Genomic DNA, 12,714 nt, shown 5'->3' with positions numbered 1-12,714 from the left:
TATGTATGTATACACTCAAGAATTATACCAAGCGGATGAGGCGAACAACCGTCTTATTCCTACAACCATACTCGAGCTAGGATCCACGAACACATGATGAATTGGGGCTTTCGTGTACAGGTTTGGGACGCAGGGTGGTGAGAGGCTACTTAGGATTGCTTCTAGGAGTTTCCTCTTGATTTGAGCCTCCACTTTCACCGTGGTAAATTTCCTTGGGAATTTCGGACGTGGCTTGCGTGCGGGATGCTTTGGCGTCCCATAATACGAAGCATATTCCTTGTATTTTAAATTATTAATGAATAAGTAAAGATGTTATCATAATCCATCTCCTGTTTGAGTGGATTATGTTTACTTATAATCTAAATAAATAAAACTAACATCTCCCACTCACCCAAATAGGAGTGGCGTCCTCACGTTCACATTCACTTGTCATCATCCCAAGTTCCCAACATTCTGACGTTCACAAAGACTGGATTAAGACGCGACCCAACGAAAATATGTATAGCATAGGAACAGAAAACTTTAAACTATTTGCATAGCCAATGAAAACGTTCTCTCGATAGCGTTTCGTCTATACCCTAAATTGTTTTTCTAAAACTCAGAACAAGACATTCTTTAATCCCTCGTGAAAAAGCAATGTCTTTTCTCTCAAGTATTAAATGTAATCATGTTATTAAATGTAATCATGTTCTCGCCTTTTACGCAAATGCTGGCTAGCTAATGAGTTACATTAAAGTGGTGTAATGACAAACAGTCTTTCCTAAGCACTCATGTCAGTTCAAGTAGACTTGACCGCTTTCCTAGACACACCCCTTAGACAGTAATGATTGATGAGTGTCTTCAAGTAAGTACGCTAAAACAACAGTCGGCAAGTATCCTCTTTCTGACATAGTCTTTAATCCATTCAGTGGCTCACACAGTACTGAAGAAGTGATTTATTCATTACTCTAACTATTTTTTGGTCAACTTAAGCACATATGGTTGTCTGACTCTAGTCTCAAACATGTATGTTATGACGTAATCTCATACTTCAAATACGAGCATATCAATTTGTTTGAAACATATATTTGGTGCGTCATACGACTCTGAGCGCAGTTGCTATGCTAGCATTAGACCTGAATTTCTTAGCATGGATGCCATCCAGGCTCCTATATTAGACAATTCACATTCAGCTATAACCAGGCTACTTGGAGTCATGGAAATATTTACAGGAATTATGCCAAGATCGACCTTCTCCATCATAAGGTCTCATCTTAGGCCATCTCCAACCAAAGGATGGCCAAAGGACCATGTTTAGCCCTATAGCCTTGCAAGAAATTATATTTTAATGAATAATGCCAAACTATATTTTATACCATCTCCAACCGAGGGGGCCAAAGAGCCATAGGCCAAACATAGCCCCTTGACAAAAAAAACTCATCTCCAATCGAGGGGGCCAAAGAGTCATAGGCCAAACATAACCTCCTCAAAAATTTATTATTTTAATTGAATTAATATGGTTAATTAAATTAAATTACCATATTAAAATAAGATTTTCAGACATATTTTGAGTGTCACTTGTCGCTAAATGAATAAGCCTCCTGATTTCTTATCTTTATACAATCTCAATAATATTTCGGATAGGATTTCGAGTGACACGTGTTGCTAATGTGAGTAACTCTCCAGATTTCTTATCTTTATGTAATCTCAATAATTTGTCGAATGGGATTTCAAGTGACATGTGTCATTAAAGTGAGTAACTCTCCAGATTACTTCTCTTTCTCCTTCATCTCACTTGTTTTGATATTCTATTGTAGTTCGTCTTGAGTTAGAAAATTGTCCATTGAAACACCCTTTGGCATAAAGAAAGCACAATAACAAAGAAAGCGTGGTATTCTTACACCTGCCACAAAGTCATGCTTGACATTCTGACGCCAAGTGGGTCGGACTGGAGGGCTGGCTGGCTGGCTAGAAATGGCCAGCTGGCTTGACTTGGGGGTTTTGGGCCGGTGGGGTCCACAAGCCCTTTGGCCTAGCCCTTGGTTGGAGACGGTTTTCATGTCATTCCGAGCTATTTTTAGCCCTATAGCCATTTGGCTAGCTCGGTTGGAGATGGCCTCGCTCTCTAAGGTGACATATCAGATAATACACGTGCATTCTTTGTTGTACCAATTAAGTAATGCGCGCGTCGGGATGCATTCTCTGCGCCCAGGATATGTCCGGATGCACTATATGTGTCTAGGACATGAATGTTTCAACTTGCTCGTTATCTAAAGATGCCAAGGTGAAGCGTTCGTGTGAGTGAACCCATTCAAAGTCCGGTGACATAATAAAGATGTGTTTGCATCATTTCAATTCCATGTATGAAATGAGGCAGTAAACATCAATCATAATGTCAAAAAGCAACTCTAGTCATGGTTTTAACCATGCTAGTTGCTTAAGATGCGTCTCTGGACTGCATCTTCTTTGTGCACTTCTAATTGAAACAATCATTTCTGGTTAAAGCAATTTTAGGCGTGGGCTAGAGCAGTTCCATTTCTGCATTCTAGTATAGCTTCTCATCTCTGGGCTATCTAGTCTTTGCAAGATCCTTCAAACTTCGTCTTCAAACTTCAAGCTACGCCCCCTACGTACCCTACCCTCAAGGTTTATGGCTAACTTGAACTCTATATAAAGTGGGTTAGTCAATATAAGTTTGTTTCTCATCCTTTGAGAGAACATCTAGGTGCATCACCTCATACTATGTTGCCTTTATTTCTCTTTTCATTGCCCATCCTTAAGGGATGTCTCTAGTCCACATCAAGGTGGCCAATAGAGAGGGCAATGGTCCCATCTTGATATTAAAGAACTCTCTTCATTTAATCACACAAGTATTTTCAAAATTTCGCTTAACGAACACAATAAACTCTAGGTTAATTTATGATCGCTCATAATTTATGATCGCTCATATCAATATCAAGCGCATCATAGAATTCTTTTCAACTTGCATAAGACAAAAAATTTAGTCACATATCATATGACATAGCACTCCATACTATTATAGAAAAAAATTATTGTTTCTCTCATTTTACTTGAAATGTATATCCTAGTCTTAAGGCATTTCTTTCTCTTCCAAGATGTCCTTGAGTTCAAGAGTGGCTCATATGGTGACATCCAAGAACTTCTATATATAAGTCCCACTAGGACAAACTGAGAAGTTTCTAAGAACTCGATCAAACTCCATAGCTTCTTAATTTTCTTTGCTTGTGTCTCACATCCAACTTGGAGATCAACTCGTATTTGAAGTGAAATCATAAAAGAAAAGGTTGTGGTCGTGAGTCTCCACATGACGCGACAACTACTATAGTTACGGCAATTACTAGAGTGTCTTTGTTTTAGTAAAGTAAATAAATAATAAAAAGGGAATTGTGGATTCTTGCACAATACATTTTTTTGTATGTTATGGCTTATGTAGTTTCAAGCCACATCCAGTATTGATGAAGGTTCTCAGCTCATATATCAATTGAATGGCGAAAAACAAGAGCTATTAGCTCTAATACCACTATTAGAAATATATGAATATGCAACATATATAAATACTCTCAAGATTTAGGGATTATACTTAGCAGAAAAACCTTATGTCAAACAACCTTCTTGTTCTTACGACCGTCTCGAGCGAGGAACCACGAACACGCATGAATTTGGGCTTTCGTGTACAAATTTGAGACATAGGGCGGTGACTTGGCTACTTGGAATTGCTTCTAAGAGTTTCCTCTTAAGTCTCCCCCTCCATCTTGGTGAACCGAGTGTTTGGGAGGGTTTTGTGAGTGAGGAGGAAATTCCTTAAGACCTCTATTATAGTGGTCTAGCTAGGGTTTAGGGTGAAGGCTTGGATGCTAAGGCAAGCCCATAATACCAAGCATATTCCTTGCATTTTAATTATAACAAATAATTAAAGATGTTATCATAATCCATCTCCTATTTGGTGGATTATGTTTATTTATAATCTAAATAAATAAAACCAACAGTTTCTACCCAACCATTCATCCCTTCTAATGGCCCTTGCCCTCTTCCACATCCGAGCATTTCTTATCCGCGCAAAAGATCTTCCGAATCTGATTGAGCTTGTGAGACTGTTCAGCAATCACATTTGCTATTGAGGGACTCTGACTCAGAACTATGTCGTATCCATCACGGAAAGAGTCCATGCCTTCAGTGAGAAGTTGCCAGAATAGTCCCCCGGCAGCTGCTCCTCCTCTTTTCGCCGAAAAGTATATCTTGGAGTACACGGTGTTGAAGAGCAAGTCTCTTTGGTAGGTGCTGAAACCGGGATCTTTCCATGACTTCCCAAACTCCGCGATGAATATCGGCTTTTGAAGAATGTTCTGTGCATCTTGGATGTGGGTGTTGAGCCAGTTGTTCGAGAAAGCGAGCTGATGTTGATCATTAGAGCTACCCAACCTGCTCAAGCAAAAACCGGTATAAGTACACCGCTAAGAAAGTTGACATGATCCTGCAAGTTAAGGAATGTTTACCATTGATCAGGATAAGAATGAACTGTTGTGAAATCGATCCCAGGAATCCGATTATTCGCAATAAAGTCTGTTCCAATATTATAACCAGGATTGAGACTCATCCTTTGAGGTATTGCTTGTCCATAAAATCCCTCTAGACCAACTTCCAATAAGTGGTTTCTATCTATTGACTTCACATGTGAAGCCATTTCCATTATCCAAGCCTGTTAGTATGAACACCAATTAGTAAAAATCTGACATGAAAAGAAAAAATCCATCTTAAATTAGCAATGCACAACACATAAAAATGGTAGCTGCAATTTTGGTAATTAGCATATTATCCATCTATGCTTTGCTATTTAGCATTTATTCTGATTCTCGAGGAGAAAAACTTGTGCAGGGGCACCACCAGCACTCCATTTATAAGGCAGCTCTCACAAAAACATGGGACTCCCTGTATTTTAGTCTCACCTAACTTCACATTCGTCCCACCCGATGTGAAAGTTATCCTAGTCAGGCAGCCTTATCCTCTATAAGAGGTATGATTAGTTTATATTTTTGCTTTTCCTGAAACTTGGTTTAAGAAAGATGAAATTTGATAGTCAGTATCTTGTTTTTTTAACCTGAATAGTCCTTCCTGAAGGATCTGTTGAGCATCTAGGCTCATTAATAAGTTCCCAGGCCATAATTGTTGGGTCATCTTTGTAATGAACTCCAGTGTAGGTGTTATATCTGTTAACAACAGCCTGAAAAAAAAAATGGATCAAAATTAGAAATGAAGATCATGCATATTCATAAACAGAAAAGGCTCGTCGCATACTCTCAAGGATCGTTGTGCCTAGGATCGGATTTGGATTGGATAATATATTTATACCCAAGGTATGTTGAGTAACTCGTATCTTCAACTTACGTGGGATTTTATTAGTTATCCAATCCAATCATAGAGACTAAATGAGTTCTTATTGCTTTCACTTACGGTTACATGGTTCTTGTAGTAACCCTTCACAACAGGGTTCCTGAAGAAATCATCATCAGATGTGAAGTTCTGCCCTTTCCTTCTTGCCCAATTCACATACTGTTTTCTTCCTCCAAAGCTCTCATAGTTGTTTACCAAGCTTAATATCAGCTTAATCCCATATCTTCTGGCCTCAGCTATCACAAAATCCAACCCCTTCAAACCAGAACCCGAAGGAAAACATTTACGAAACCCACCATTAGTGCAAACTTCAAAAATCTTTTGCGCCCGTGGTGGCTAAGATTGGATTAGATAACTCAGCAAATTCAAAGTATGTTGAAAGAAGAAATGGCCTAGGATTAGATGGATGATGGATCACTTGTGAATGAAACTCATCTCATTCAATCCACACAAAATGGTAGGATCAACACCTTATAGTTATAAAATTAATCCATCTAATTCTTTCATTTGGGACAAACTTTGATAGTTGGCCTTCATTTCTTACTTCAGCATACCTTGAGGCCTTGTTTGGTAACTATGAGTGAATTGGAATTGGTAACTCACTGTATGCATACTTCAATATAGTGCATTATCCATTCCAATCCAATTGTAAAGACCAAACGAGGCCTAGTTCAGTGAATTATCCAATCCAATCATAGGCGTCGAGAGTGACAGATAGGAAAAACAAAGAGTAAAGCAGACCAAGTATGAGAGAGGAACCTTAAACATTTGCTCGTTGTAGGAGCCAGGGGAGAACTGAAGAGGCCTGTAACCTCCATCACTGAAAGCCCAAGTTCTAGCCACGGTGAGTCCGTGGCTAGTTGCTTCGCGGAAAGCAGACGAGACTTTGTGCCTCTGAGATGGGTCAGAAGCCACATACATGAGCCAGTAGCCATTGAAGCCGTTTGCATAGTAAGGGCTGCCGTTGAGAAGAAAATGCACTCCCCTTACTCTGATGAAATCATCACCTGCTGCTGAAACATGGATGGGACTAATAAAACATTGTTGGTGTATTATAATTGCTAAAAGAAGAGCAATAGAAGGATGCTTCATCTTCTCTAAAATGTAGATGTAATGTTATTGCAGTTGGATAAAAAGCTTGGAGGTGAATTTGGTTGTCTTGTTTTACAATTGCAAATGTGCAAATAAATAGAGAAGAAGGAAACTAGTAATCCATGCAGCAGAGCAGCGGAACCGCCGAATTTGGTAGGGGCATATGTGACAAGTCACCTATGACATGGGTACACCGTCACATTTGCATCTTGTGTCAATGAAATAAGAAATGTGTAAAGTTTTGTCCGCATGTCATTGTGTCATAGGCATGGGACGCAGATGATGTGTACCCATGTCTTGTAAGTTGTTCGCATACAGAAAGTCCTTGCATTAAGGTTTATTTGGTGCCATTTCATTCGTTCGCCAAGACACACACGGCACTAGGGGGGGATTCCCTGTATTTAGGTGTATTCCATGCCACGTCATCTCTCCGCCCTAGACACACACAAGAGAATCCCAAGTGCAAGGACCAGAAAAAACAGCGCGATCGTGTACCATGCTATACGATGTAGTGATCAATTTCAAACGCTCTAAGCTTCACCCATGCGCGTTTAGGAAGATTGGCAGCAAACCATCCACCCAACCCTACCCACCTAGCGGTCGTCCGTCTTACAACCTTTTTATGTGTATTTTAAGCAGACGAATGACATAACACAAAAGACTCTAATCAAGAATCTCTCAAAACCAAAGCCTAAAATGAACACATTTCATTTTCCTTATACAATTGTATCCTCATGGTAAATTTTCTTCACAAAAACTAATGAAAATAACTTGAAAATTTTGAGCTTTAACAATAAAGACAAAATAAAAGGTAAAGTGAATAGTATCAGGATTGACTTTTTTGTGTAAAAATATGATTTTTCGTTAAAGTGAACAGTACCGGAAGTTTTTCGTTAAAGTTCCCATTTTCTTCACCCAAACTTACTCTAAGAGGAGGCCTTGTCCTCTTTGCTGAGCTTCAATGCAACATTTGTAGGTAGACGCCAAATAAATTTTAGTCCCGTAGTCAAACACTCGGCTACCTGTTCTTGTTCCAACAATGCAGAAAATATTATGGTTCCAAATTTATTTGCTAGATTTATGTCCATGGAAACTTCAATGGCAAACATGTGGAGTTCATTGAAAGACTAAGTTTGAAAACGTTTTCAAAGTAATATTAAAGGCAAGTCTTAATCGTAACTACGACTCATGGACGATACCACGAGTTGTATTTTCGTTCCTGTATTCAAGTATAAGATTTAGTAATCCTCAAACTAGTATGGTCTCAGAAACACCAGTAACACTAGTATGGTTACAAGTTACAATACAAGAAACAAGTACAGTATTGCTGAAAAGTTCCGTTCTTTTTCTCTACTACATTTGGAGATCAATTCGTGGTTTGTATACAACTTACTAAACAGACGACAAAAGACACCAATTCTTAATTTATATATGACTTACTATCTATTCAATGTCTTCTCATTTTCGTTGTTTATGAAAATTTGAAACCAACACCCATTCGAGCATTTTTTTTATTTTAATTTTTTTTAAGGTTTTAACTTTTTATGTTTCCTTATCTACCCACCAGGGCCACCACACGCATTATCATTTTCTAGGTAAGTTTTTCGCACAACATTTATATCTGTTTTGACTCTTTGGCTTCTTTTATTTTTGTCAAAATTTGACTCTTTGGCTTTGACCTACATTAAATTGGCGCCATCTGCGGGTCTTGACATGATGGTGACACGTGGCAAGGCAAAGTCATGTCTGACCATCACTTAAAGTGACGATGCCTCCCACCATTCAACTGCCTCAAACATCCCACGTTATGGGAAACTTACCTACACTTCTGGGATGCCATTGCAACGCAAATGGCATCGTGGGAGTGTAGGGTTTAACACTTGCCCTTTCATATTATTAAATCGAAATGCCACAATGGCACACTAACTGCATACGGAATATATGCCACGTTCGTTCTGGGCCATTGTGCATATGTTTGAACAGTGACATGCATCTCTAAAAAGCCTGGGATGCAAGATTAGAGGGCTTACTGAGCCCACATGTGTGTGTGTGTGTGAGAGAGAGAGAGAGAGAGAGAGAGACTGAAGGGGGTTCTACAAGTAACAAAATCTTTGGCTTTGGGAAAATGCCATTGCTTTACAGCCTTACAGGAATGCTTGAGACTATCTTCCCAATGAGATTACAATATACCCTACTCCATATAACAAAAAGAAACGGGAGGCATCTACGTTAATCAACGACATCAAAATCATCTCAGAGATAACATACGATTTTGTGGCAAAATGATACGGCCATCGTCACTTGTGTACTCCAATGGATACGGATTGGCCCTGACATCATAATGTTTGAATTTGACCCCCATAGCCATAATTCTTCAAAAGCACTTCGTCTTGCCGCCAATTCTCTTTAACCTTCACTACAACCTGTTTAAAGCATGAATAATAGTCCTGTAAGGTGGATATTTCCTATATAAGACATGCCGAAAAAAGTAAAAGTGAGGAGATAATGCAGCAGCTGAACTGCCCACGGTGACAATGCATTAAGTGCAGGACAATGGCCAATTAAAGGATAAAGTTAACATAGTTTGTGCACAAAGATTGTTCATGGTATAACTTGGCACCTCTAGGAAGACTTTCTTCTGCAAGAAATTTTCTATGTCGAGCCGCGCAGCTGTTGCAAGTAGTTTCAGAGCTCTCCCTTCCTACGAAATTATTCAGGACACAAAATCAGCGGACAAGCTATCTCTTCCTACAGTGATGGCACATGAAAGCTCTGTGGCTTTGTGTGATACATGCCTTTACACCCCATATTAAATCTTTGATCAAGTAAATAAAAGATAAATTAATTTGAATATAATTTGCACGTCCTTTTGCAAGCATTTGCACTTGAAAATTTCATCTTCCAGCTTATTATTTCATAATAGCTAAAAAAAAGTAGACACAGTATTGCAACTGAAGATTACTTACTTTTCCAATAACAATGATCTTCTGTGAGTTTTTTTCAACGACAATTTCCACTTGTATAAAGTCTTTTGCCGTTGGCCTAGTTTTGTAGCTCACGACATTCACCTGGAGAAAAGAAACTATAAATATTATCATTTTATTCTGTTTCTTTCTAGGGATTGGATACCATTCCTCACAAGCCAAACCTTTTGAGCTTCTATACTACATACCTGACATGAATAAGGAATCTCTTTGCGGTACTGCATAAAGATCTTTTCTCGAACAATTTCGGATACAAAGAATCTTTCTGGGTGCTCACTGACAATGTCCTAAGGACTCATAGAGAATAAAGATAAGTATTTCCATACATGAAAATAGCACTTGTGGATATTCTTGACGTCTAAATATCCACTTTGAATAAGCATACAGAAGATGGATTTTTACTCCTGCTTAAAAGGAACTAACTTTCAAAAGTTCTACACTGATATAGTTTTCTTCTTTGGGATGGAAAGCATTGTGAAACTAATGCCAGAAAACCTACAACTGAAGCTATTTTCTTTTATTAATTCTATGTTCCCTTAGAATGTGAGGTCTGATTGTATGGATAGTCTTATGACATTCATAACCATTGTGCAATTTCGACACGACTCCTGATGGTTGGGATAAGGCAAGAATAGAACATTCGCAGCCATAAAATAGGAACACCATTAAGAAATTCCGTTTGAAAAGAAAGGAAAGGCAACCATGAGTCTATAACATGAAATTCCAAGTACCTTCGGATAATATGCTGGCCCAAAAGGAAGTTTTGATAAAATCCATTGCTTGACGTCTTCCACTCCCTGTCCAAGTTTGGCACTCACGGGTATGACCTCATCAACATTTGTAAAGTTCTCATACCACTGTAAAAGATGTAACTCTTATTTTAGGCTCAACAGGTAGCTTAAACAACAAGATCCAGAATTACGTGTGTAGTTATACATGTAAACAAATACTGACCTCCAGTTTCTTTGCAATTTCACCAGGTTTAATCAAATCCTTCTTATTCATAACCAACAAAATGGGTGGCAAGCTTTCAGTCTGGTTACCCACTCCTTCTTCCAGCACTTCATCAATCTAGAAACAAGAAAACGATCTAAGGACATGATGGTAAAGTTTCATAGGTAATCCTACAAATGAAGAAGCATACTTTTTCAGGCACTTTACATGCATCAACAAGAACAACAACACAATCCGCATTAACCGCAGCACTGCGAACATTCTTCATCATCATAGAATCCAACTTGTGCATTCTCTTCTCCATAACACCCGGTGTGTCATAAAGTATCATCTGCAAACATATCAATGTCAAAGCCATATACTTTACCAAAACTTCCGAAACCATCAATAGAGTATTATTTCTGTCCGAACCAAGATACTAGTTGGCTCTTATTTATAAGGGACTACAAAATTAAACCTTGAACCTAAAAATATGAATCCTGAAGCAAAAATCGCTGCTCGGGGAACCATCAAATGGGTACACCTCAAACCCTCAGAAACTTAACCGCATTTACCATTTCCTTTATGTTTCCTTATATGCTAAGTAACCAAACTACACCGTTATTATAGTTTATAACAACATATGAACCACAACATTTCTCATAGCTTTCAATGAGACTTCAATACAAATGCATATAAACAACTGAAACAAAACCAACAATAATATCAGCTACCTGATAGTCTGTGCCAGAACATATACCGAGAATTCGATGCCGGGTAGTCTGAGGTTTATCAGTAACAATGGACAACTTCTGACCAACCATTTGATTCGAGAGCGTACTCTTTCCCACATTCGGCTTCCCCAGCACAGCCACGTACCCTGCATTTTTCACTCAATCAAATCCACAATGCCAACTCTTAAATAAAACCCAAAACTCCTCTGCTAAAATTAAACAAAACCCAGAAGATATTTTATCATTTTCTTACCGCTCCGATGATTCGGGTCAGCGGCATCTTCGAGCTCCTCCATCTCGTACTCATCCAGCAAAGCCATGTTTCTGTCTGGCTTCTCACTCAGAGACAGTAACGACGACTCGTCCCCCGAGTAATCGTAATCTTCTTCTTCCTGGGCTTGTTCTTGTTCGGTGATCCCGAGCCGGTGATTTGTGGCTGCATACACAAGTTTTGGGGTCCAATTTCTTCGATATATTGGCTGGAATTGTGGGTTTATAGAGAAACGGGGGAAGAGAGAGGTGTGGTGGTTTTGGGTTGCGAGGAATTTAGAGTGGCGGTAGTGGGTGAGGGGGTTTTCTCTGGGAAGAGTTGCGGACATATGCAGAACTAGCTCCATTGTCGGAGCTCCAGAGTTTCTGATGACTCTCCTCCCACTCTGTTATATCTTACCAGTGGATAAACCTCTAAAACGGCGCCGTTTTTTTATTTTTCCCATTTTCTCTACCTTTTTCTCTGGGACCTGTATTCACGTTAAATTGTATTCAGATTACCTTTCATTATTAGATAAATTTAAATTTCAATATCTATATATAATTTATAGATATAAATTTTAAAATTTAAACTCATTTAACATAATAATTTACAAATAAGATGTTAAACATAACCACCACTTAGAATGGTGAGCAAAATTACTTATTTTTGTTTCTTTTTTCCCTTTTAACAAAATAATAAGGGAAATTTTATTTAAACTCATGTAATTATTTTTACACTCAACTTACTCTTTGCACTCATTTAATTTTTATCTAAACTATTAATATATCTTTAAACCCTAATTTACTACCTAATATATCCCTATAAATCTAATTCAATATGTGGATTTATTTTTACACCCATTTGATTTTTAACTCTATTTTTTGCTTGTATATAATACTATCAAGAGACGTTGCTTTACTTTTTAACTCATGTTGATGCCATGATTTTAGGGTGTAATCAGACTACACCGACAGAGAAGAAAAAAAATAATAATATAAAAACAGAAAAAGCAAATGGAATCCAAGGTCCTTGCAATATTTGCAAGTCTTTTTGGTTTTTTGGGGTGCAGTTGAACAGTGGGAGACCGACTGCAGCAATTTGCTATTGCAGAAATATAAACAAACTATGCGGGATTGATTGAAAAAAAAAAAAAATTAAAACCAAAATACTCATCTTCTAAACTCTAAAAATTTGAAATCAAACGAACAAAAAGTTCATAAATTGAGTCATACCTTAGTTGGAGGATTCAAAACTTCAAAATCACCATCCATCTATTAAAAAAAAACTTATTTTTCTCTATGAGAGCTATTAGGCTTTTAGTCAGAATGAA

At 38.1% G+C, this 12,714-nt stretch overlaps 2 protein-coding genes across 4 annotated transcripts; both read right to left on the bottom strand.

Moving 5' to 3' along the window:
• Window positions 1–3,481: 3,481 nt before the first annotated feature.
• On the bottom strand, window positions 3,482–6,599 carry LOC137724643 (mannan endo-1,4-beta-mannosidase 7-like). Its single transcript, XM_088685752.1, has 5 exons — window positions 6,148–6,599; window positions 5,449–5,643; window positions 5,096–5,218; window positions 4,494–4,696; window positions 3,482–4,419 (listed from the first exon to the last, which is right to left on the bottom strand). Exons 1-5 carry the CDS (start codon window positions 6,478–6,480, stop codon window positions 4,011–4,013), a joined length of 1,263 nt encoding a protein of 420 aa, XP_088541878.1. The 5' UTR covers window positions 6,481–6,599; the 3' UTR covers window positions 3,482–4,010.
• A 1,972-nt stretch (window positions 6,600–8,571) lies between these two features.
• Window positions 8,572–11,912, bottom strand: LOC137712449 (GTPase ERA-like, chloroplastic). 3 transcript variants are annotated; one of them, XM_068451520.2, is made up of 9 exons: window positions 11,385–11,912; window positions 11,132–11,277; window positions 10,609–10,749; window positions 10,419–10,535; window positions 10,196–10,321; window positions 9,653–9,751; window positions 9,447–9,548; window positions 9,101–9,181; window positions 8,572–8,903 (listed from the first exon to the last, which is right to left on the bottom strand). In XM_068451520.2, exons 1-9 carry the CDS (start codon window positions 11,746–11,748, stop codon window positions 8,817–8,819), a joined length of 1,263 nt encoding a protein of 420 aa, XP_068307621.2. In that variant the 5' UTR covers window positions 11,749–11,912; the 3' UTR covers window positions 8,572–8,816. The 3 variants fall into 3 exon arrangements, with proteins under 3 accessions (XP_068307621.2, XP_088541875.1, XP_088541876.1); XM_088685749.1 differs by having other exon boundaries at window positions 8,686–8,945; window positions 11,385–11,852; XM_088685750.1 differs by lacking the exon at window positions 9,101–9,181 and having other exon boundaries at window positions 8,686–8,903; window positions 11,385–11,852.
• Between the last annotated feature and the right edge of the window lie 802 nt (window positions 11,913–12,714).

The sequence above is a fragment of the Pyrus communis genome, chromosome 15 (genome assembly GCF_041283825.1).
Source record: "Pyrus communis isolate YQ-2024b chromosome 15, ASM4128382v1, whole genome shotgun sequence".
Taxonomy (NCBI): Eukaryota; Viridiplantae; Streptophyta; class Magnoliopsida; order Rosales; family Rosaceae; genus Pyrus; species Pyrus communis.
This window is presented reverse-complemented; position numbering and strand designations above follow the sequence as displayed.